We start from the raw sequence: 7,819 nt of genomic DNA on the forward strand, positions 1-7,819 counted from the left end.
GTTGCCTGCACATCAGCATCAAAATACCTTTCTAATGATATATAATTATTTATACCTTAGAAGTATAGTTTAGCCGTAAAAGGGGTGTAAACGAAACATGATTGCCTATTTATATAATTGATATAAGGAAAATTTGAAAGTTAGAGGGGGCTCGAGCACCCCCCTGCCCCTACCTGGCTACGCCCATGGCTAAGATAATTCTTCTCTGAAGTATGTTGCTAAAAATCTAAGCTGTTTTCATCGTTAAAAACTGATCTTTTATGTATTGGGATCCAAGAATAAAGAGCGGTTGCCATAGATCTACCTCTACAGAGGGGTGCGGGGCTTTTAATAGAATGCCCGGCTTAATTTGGAATTTAATATGGGATTTTAAATTTGTCTCCAGTATTTTTAACGAGAAGTTACGCATTTCCTTAAAGTCACTTGATTTAGTATACTAGTTAAACAAGGATGGTAGAATACAAGATTGCGCCCATCAGAGAGGATTTTTGAGTATAAGTTTGGTGTGACGTTACACTGGTGCAGTTGCGAGAGAAAAATGCCAAAACGCGAGAAAGAATGGAAGAAGAAATTTTGCAAGCCAAACGTAAACCAGTTACACAAGTGCGACATCATACAAACAGCGATTCTGTCAAATTCACTGAGATGGGCGCCACCTTTGCTCTCTACATCGTGCTACGAGTTAAACTATTTCTATATGGTGTGCTTCGCGTTTGGTTGGAAGAAAAGCTTACCTACATTATTTTCGAAGCTTATCGAGATTAGTTTATGGGCCCCACTTATTCCGTTCGAGAGCAAGCTATTCTAAGGCTGGATAATTAAAAAAAATTAGATTTTTGAGGTGAGGGATTTTCTCTTGACGGCCCTGAACGTAATGATATGCTAATTGCAATTTAGGCTGAATATGAGAAGCAACCATTCCTTAATTATCGGAAAATATAATATTTTGTTCATTGGAATAAATGAATAGGAAACCAGTAGCTCGTTTCTGTAAATTTTCTCTACCGATTATTTCACTATTGGTAGAGAATGTACGTCATTCTCTACTACTCATTAGCATTAGAGAACAGGGCGGCTAATTTATATCTCAATTCGCCTTGGTAAAGAATTGTTACAGAAACGAGCTACAGATTTCCCTAGAAATAGGTATAAAATCTTGTAGGAAAAGTGTGTTCTTTTCACTTTATGAAATAAAGTTTCTCTGTAGTACATATTAATAGTACTTATTTCTCCAGTTAAAAACAATTATTTCGTGACTCTTAAAATTTTGTAGTCCATAAAATTTCCTAGTATGGCGTAAAAATAGTTTTGCCTTATAGGTTTCTTTTATAAATTTTCAACGCATTCATCGGATGTCTTTTAACTCAATTCCTCAACGTTTCTCATGCGCAAATATTTTTTTTTTTTTCAGAAGGTCGCGAGACCAAAAAACGTACCACCTTAGCGAGACTTTTGAAAGGTCTGAAAACAGTAAATCGACGAGATCGAAACAATCAGCAAACTGCCGCACAAGTAAGGGTAAGTTTAAAGTATTTTTTATTATATCCTCATTCAAAAAATATACATCTATCTACGTATAAAACCTTGTAACGAATCTGTGAACCAAGTCCGCTAGGATTTGAGAGCATTTAAAGATGTTGAGCAAGGGTGCTTGAAAGAAGGGCTGCCAAGTCTATTTCCCTGTGACTTTTTAAAATTATTTGGCTTATTTATTTATCTTATTAAAAACTTCCCATGTTTCCCATGTTCCCAAGGTCAGAAATCAATACGTGCTGAATTCGAAAATAGTTCGAAATTTGTAAGCACTTCCAAAATTTGAAACCGGAAAAATGAGAAAATTAGGTGTTGTCATGCCTTAGCCCAAATTAAGGAAAACCACTCAAGGTTTGGAGCCCCAACTTACTAAGTCTATGAAAATTATGTAGATAACACTCCTAACTTGGTGATTCCTAGTCCAACTGGAAAGTTTCTACAGAAAATAATTGTTGTAAAAAAAATAACATATACATATCGAAGGTCCTCTGTCCTTAATCCTTATATAGTGCATGTCCAACCCTTACTAAAGCAAGTAGTAAGAATTACTAAAATAATTATATAATAGAGACATGAGCCACTTAACAGTAGTAAGGGTTTTTATTTTTTGAATGTTGAATTGTGTCGTCATTGCAGATGACCACGACATGTGCGTATTTTGTATGAAAAATGTCCATTAGCGCGAGAGTAGCGCATGTGCACTCATTTTCTTTATGGCTGCCACAATTTTTTTTTTTAATACATTTTTCATAATATTTTTCTTTGTTTATTTAACAGTACAATTGTCCTCTTGGTACCGCCAATCAAAGTCGTTGGAGTTTGCCCTTTAAATGCTTTTTTGCATAGTCTTGTTTACACTTTTTTAGCTCTTAAGGGTTTTTATATCTCCGCTGAAACGAAGAAAAAAAACCTCTTCGCATGTTTTCTTTTTGTTGTCATACTTAATATCCACCCTAGAGACCTGCACATTTTTTTTATATGTACACACACTACATAGCCCGCAACCACCTGGTCCCAGCACCACCATTCTTCTCTGTCTTTTGCGCTTTCAAAAGTGTTTGCAGTGCAGAGGTTAAAGGCGCCGCCGAAGCTGTCGTCGCCTGCTCCTAAGTTTATCTGCTATTCCAAAAGGATTCATTCAAGACATCCTTTTCTTTGATTAAACCAACATTTAGCAGGGGTAGCATAAAAGGCTTAAGAAGAAGGCGGTAATGTCTTAAAAAATGTTAAATGCGCAAATTCTTGGCAATGAAATAGTCTCAGTGGCGCTGACTGGGCGATAGCTTTGGCAGTCGAGATAGCGCACAGCCGAGTAAACAAGTGTTTAACACCCCCAAGTACAGACATAAATAACGCGAAAGGATAGAAGACACCAGCACAAGTGCACACATAAAGATAAATATTTTATATGCATTGTACCTGTGTGTACAAAAATTTCGGTTGAAAAGCTGCCAACAAAAACTTTCGCAACTTCTGCGGCGCAAGTGGTTGGACGTCACAAAATGCGGAAGCAGTAAATTCAGTGGAAGCAAATTGCGATTAGGCTGCCACCGCCAGCCGTTTAGTATGTATATGTAGCTTGAAATGTCTAATTAAAAAATGAAGAACGATCTGAACGTGCAATAAATGAAGCGAGCCAACCTGAATTCTACGCAAGATGTGGTACTAAAATTTCACGATAAGCATGTCTTACAAACTGACCCAGAGACAAGCGAAATTAATTGATTTATAAAAGGTAGAAAAAAGTTAAAAATAAAATAAAATTGTATCTGCGAAGATGGCTAAAAAAATTTTTGGAAATATGTTCGACTTGAACGATACACATGGGGCACATTGTTTGTAAATTACGTTGAAACGCGCGAACTGTTTTCGTTAATTTCATAATTTGATATTAATTATTTAGGAAGACGGCATGAAATACTACAATAAACCCAGAAGTTGAGTTAAAATGGAATAAGCGAACGAATAGTGTTGAATGGTATTTAGTTATGGTAATCTATTTTTTATACCCGAGCGCACGTGGGCGCAAAGATATTATAACTTTTCTTCACATAACCGTTGTTTGTAACAGCTGAATCGAATCGAGACAGATATAGACAAATGTATACTTAAATGCTCTGAATGAATAGAAAAGGTGATTAAGCCATATCTGTCTGTCCATCCGTCCGTCCGTCCGTGTACACAATAACTCGAAATTTGTTATGTTGGCTGCCCTTAATCCAAGATAGTTTGGTATTGGAAATGGGCGAAATCGGACTGTAACCCCCTTCTCATATAACAGTTTTTTCGAAAAATTCAGGAACTACGATATTTCAGTAAATATTGGATCCAAATGGTTGAAAATTAGTATGTGAAGTAGAATTTTGGTGAAAAATAACATTATTATAAAATTTTAGGAAAATGGGCGTAACTTATGATCAAATGTTGTATCTCCTGATACGAGCCTTTCATACGGCAAATGGATTTCTGAAAGAAGAGCAGGTTCTGTAATTTACCGGTATATTCGAGAAGTAATGAACGCAACATTCTCTGCGATGCCTCATTTTGTTTGCCATGACCTGGTTATGAACACAAGTGGTAGTGTTAAAAAATCGCAAAATTTTTTCTAAGAAATAATAAACTTTTAAAGCGAGATTTTCGGATTTTCTCTCAGTTTTTTAAAGAATTTTTTGTAATATCTGAAAATGTAAATGTCAGATCTAAAAACTCTCTCGTCCATCGCGTTCAGCGATCTTGAAAACATATTGCACGAACTTAAAATACTTCAGTTTCGTGAGGGTTTTCGTGTGCTCACTGATTCAAGGAAGAGTAATTTTAAGCAAAAAAATTTATTTGCATTGTTACAACAAAGCCCCGCCACAATTGTTTCGCTATGTATCCTGACTCCCAAGGTTCGGAGTATGCAGTTCTTCCTCCGCTGATATCCCTGAGGAGGCAGACGCTAATGTAACATTTTTATCCTTGGGCAACTGTACCAGTAGCAAATTCAGCAGGAATGTCTTGCCAGTTCCCCCTGGTATGTCCAAGAAATAAAGACCGCGTTCTCCGCTCTCCCCGCGGCTCACAATTTTATGGTAAATTTGCCTTTGCTCGTGAAATAGTTTGGGTTCTGTTTTGGTGACTTCAGCCGCCAAGTTCGTGATGTTGTAATCAACTCATTGAATAGCTCATTGGACAGTTCTCCCATTCCTTCTTTTCCACCATTGAGAAAAGTTTATCCTCAATTAGTCTCAGAGCTTCGTCGCCATGTGTTGTTTCTTGCAAGGGTTTGAAAGTCCATAAAGCTTACTAAAACCTCTTCCGTTTGGCACCTATATTTAAATATTTCATTTAACTAGTCGATTAAAATTATTGTAAATTTCTAAACGGGCAGCAACTCTCTTCAAATATATTCTCGAAAGAAAACTTTCTTAACCCTCTGTCGTAAAATGGTAATGTTAAAGGAGGTTAGCATTGTCTTGGGCTTCTTCAATTAGGCTGAATTTATCTTCTTTTCCAAAAGAACGCTACCTCTTACCTACAAATGATCATAATTTCACTACCTTCAGTTGTGAAATCGCAGCAAAGTCCATTCAAATGTGTTCGTTTGATTGAAAGCATGCTGAAACGACAAGGCAGTAAGAAAGGCCAGTTTTTACAAATCATAATACGTTTCAAAGCAGGGTTGAGCTGAGCTGTAACGACATATGAAACAAATAAGAAACCAATATCATTTTCTTATGTCTTATCGGAAATAATGGGGCATATTCATAGTCACAATAGCGTCGACTGTAATGACAGTTGCAACTTTTTGATATAATTTGCAATGAAATATCTGTCAAAACAGCTGGAACTATCTTTAGAATCGACTTTATTTTAACTATGAATATGCCCTAAATTTGTTATAAAATTTGTATATATTAACATGAATACAAAAAAATAATCAAACGTTTATCTACTTAACGTATTTTCTAGGCGGCGAATGAACGACTGAGACATTTTCAAACAATGAATGGTGGACAGCACCAAAGTTTTGAAGAGACAATCCATAGGGTAAGTTTTACGATTTTTACAGTACACATCCATATATATGTTATATATGGTGGATTTCCACCAGGCATTAAATGGGAAAAATTTTAAACTCAAAACTCAAAAATCATTAAACTCATTTTACACGTGGCATTTTTAAGTTCCTCCAATTTTGTGTCATTTCCATGTCTAGTGGAATAGTGGATAAGTTTGCAATAAGAGAAAACCTTTTACAAATTGATGTGACTCATTTGAATAAGATAGCAGACACAGTAAAGTCCCGTCTAAAAAGGTTAACATGGTTAACAAGGTTGATTAAAATTCTGTACATCTATATATTACACCGAGCGATAGTCAATATTTCTTGATTTTAAATTAAAAAATAGGGGTATATTTTTATCGATACAGAACAATCCTAGGGAGTAAGAGCATTAAAATTTCGACTTTACTCATTTTGGACAAACCTAATGTACATACAGAGTATGTCTGTACGTCTCTGTAACGTACTTACATTCTAAAGAAAATTAATTTAGTACCTGAGATATTGACAGCTCATATTGGTTTCGCAATTTCCTTCTTTGTGTGAATGGCCTGAAACAACAACAATTTCGTTCAGAGATTTTTAGCGTGTTATGGCTGCTGTGTTGGATGCTTCGTAAGGATTATTACAGCCATGTATATCGCAGAAAATTTGTATCAAGAGACCTGCACTGAGCGAAATGTTTAATAAAAGACAAACCACTACAAGTTTTCATTATTTGCCATTACAATAATGTAAACAAATATAGATGGTAAACTGAAAAGTTTCCTAGAAGTTTACCGGTCTAAGACCGGACTCTGCGTAATCTATCTGGTTTACATTCTCCTCTCCGGGTAAGATATTCGTTAACGCGTCATATAAGTGCCGCCCGCACTTGGTACTGGTACGTAGTCCAGCCCCGGAAGCTCTGTAACTTTAGATGTGAAGAAGAAAATCCACTGCAGTACTGGTTTCAAGCCCTGGTCAAAGAAACACCGCAACAAATTCTGAAAAAAGGTTTTTTCTTAACAGTGGTCGCCCTTCGGCAGGCAATGGCAAACCGCGGAGTATATTTCTGCCATGAAAAACATCTTCTCACTTAAATACACTCCGTTCGGAGTCGGCGTAAAACTGCAGTTCCCTCCTCTTTGTATGACAACATCAAGGCGCACTCCACAAATCGGAGGAAAAGCTCGGCCAAATACTAACATATGTGTAAGCGCCAATTTGGTAATTTATATATAATGACTCGATGATGCAGCTGTTATTGCGCCTCTAATGAGTATACTTCCTAACCATTGAAACTTGTCAGCTTTTTAGGCTAAGTTCCCTTCAAACAATCGCTCCACCATACTTTTATACTGCAGTAAGGGAACGGAGTGAAAAAATTCGTAATACTTCAATCGAGAAATAAAGAATGTTTCGGCAGCATGTAAAACTGAACTCAAAGAGAGAGATTAAATTGAATAACTTACCTACAAGGTGGTGCGGCCCCAAGCGTGCGACAAACGGATGTGCGCAAATTTCATAACCCTCATGCGAACTATCCAACCCCAAGAATAATAAAAAACAACAATAATAACATTAGAGTCAGTCCCTAGCGTAATGATATTGCTACAACAACGGAACAGCAGTAGCCAAAAGTATGAAATATTTAAAAGTTCATTGCCGCCAACATTCATTATTAATGACAAAGGAAGCAAAAAAGCAACAAAATATGTATACAACAAAAGCATTATTGCTCATAAAAGCAACAAATCTGCTGTACCCTGGTCCCAAAAATTGCAAAAGCGACAACAAATAAGAAATAAAAACAAGAAAGTACAGTACGAAAAGTGAAAACATGTAAAATAAGAGAAAACCTGTACGCTCGCACTTACACAGCCGGTTTGCGCCACACGTGCAACTTCCAGACAGACACAATGCAATAAAGATGTGAGCATAAGAGCAAAGCAACAGCGGCTCCGATGGGCAGGTGTGTTTTCTTGGCTGTGGTGGGTAATTGTTATCGTTGCCTGCTATTACCGTTTTTTCATACCACTTTTGTTCTTGCTATTTCATGTATAATGCATATTTTCCCCTAACACTTCGAGAATATGCTACACTGTTGCAAAGGAGTCACTATGTACCTTTGCTCTTATGTATCTGCCGTTATTACTGAACCATGTGCGATGACAAAGTTATGCTACCAACGTCATGCACTGCTTTAGATTTTTGCTGTTCTAACCAACAAATGTTGAATAAACTTTTGCTTGTTGA

General features: G+C 36.6%; 1 protein-coding gene across 1 annotated transcript in view; it reads left to right on the forward strand.

Moving 5' to 3' along the window:
- The window catches only part of LOC118738306 (myb-like protein Q), a 56,524-nt gene extending 50,872 nt beyond the window's left edge, over positions 1-5,652 (forward strand). Inside the window, exons 4-5 of the mRNA XM_036469229.1 lie at positions 1,412-1,518; positions 5,488-5,652. Of these exons, the coding sequence (XP_036325122.1) occupies positions 1,412-1,518; positions 5,488-5,652 (272 nt within the window). The remainder of the gene's footprint in view (positions 1-1,411; positions 1,519-5,487) is intronic.
- The last annotated feature ends 2,167 nt before the right edge of the window (positions 5,653-7,819 follow it).

Source organism: Rhagoletis pomonella, unplaced genomic scaffold (genome assembly GCF_013731165.1).
Source record: "Rhagoletis pomonella isolate Grant_MI unplaced genomic scaffold, Rhpom_1.0 Rhpom_scaffold_00004, whole genome shotgun sequence".
NCBI classification, from domain to species: domain Eukaryota; kingdom Metazoa; phylum Arthropoda; class Insecta; order Diptera; family Tephritidae; genus Rhagoletis; species Rhagoletis pomonella.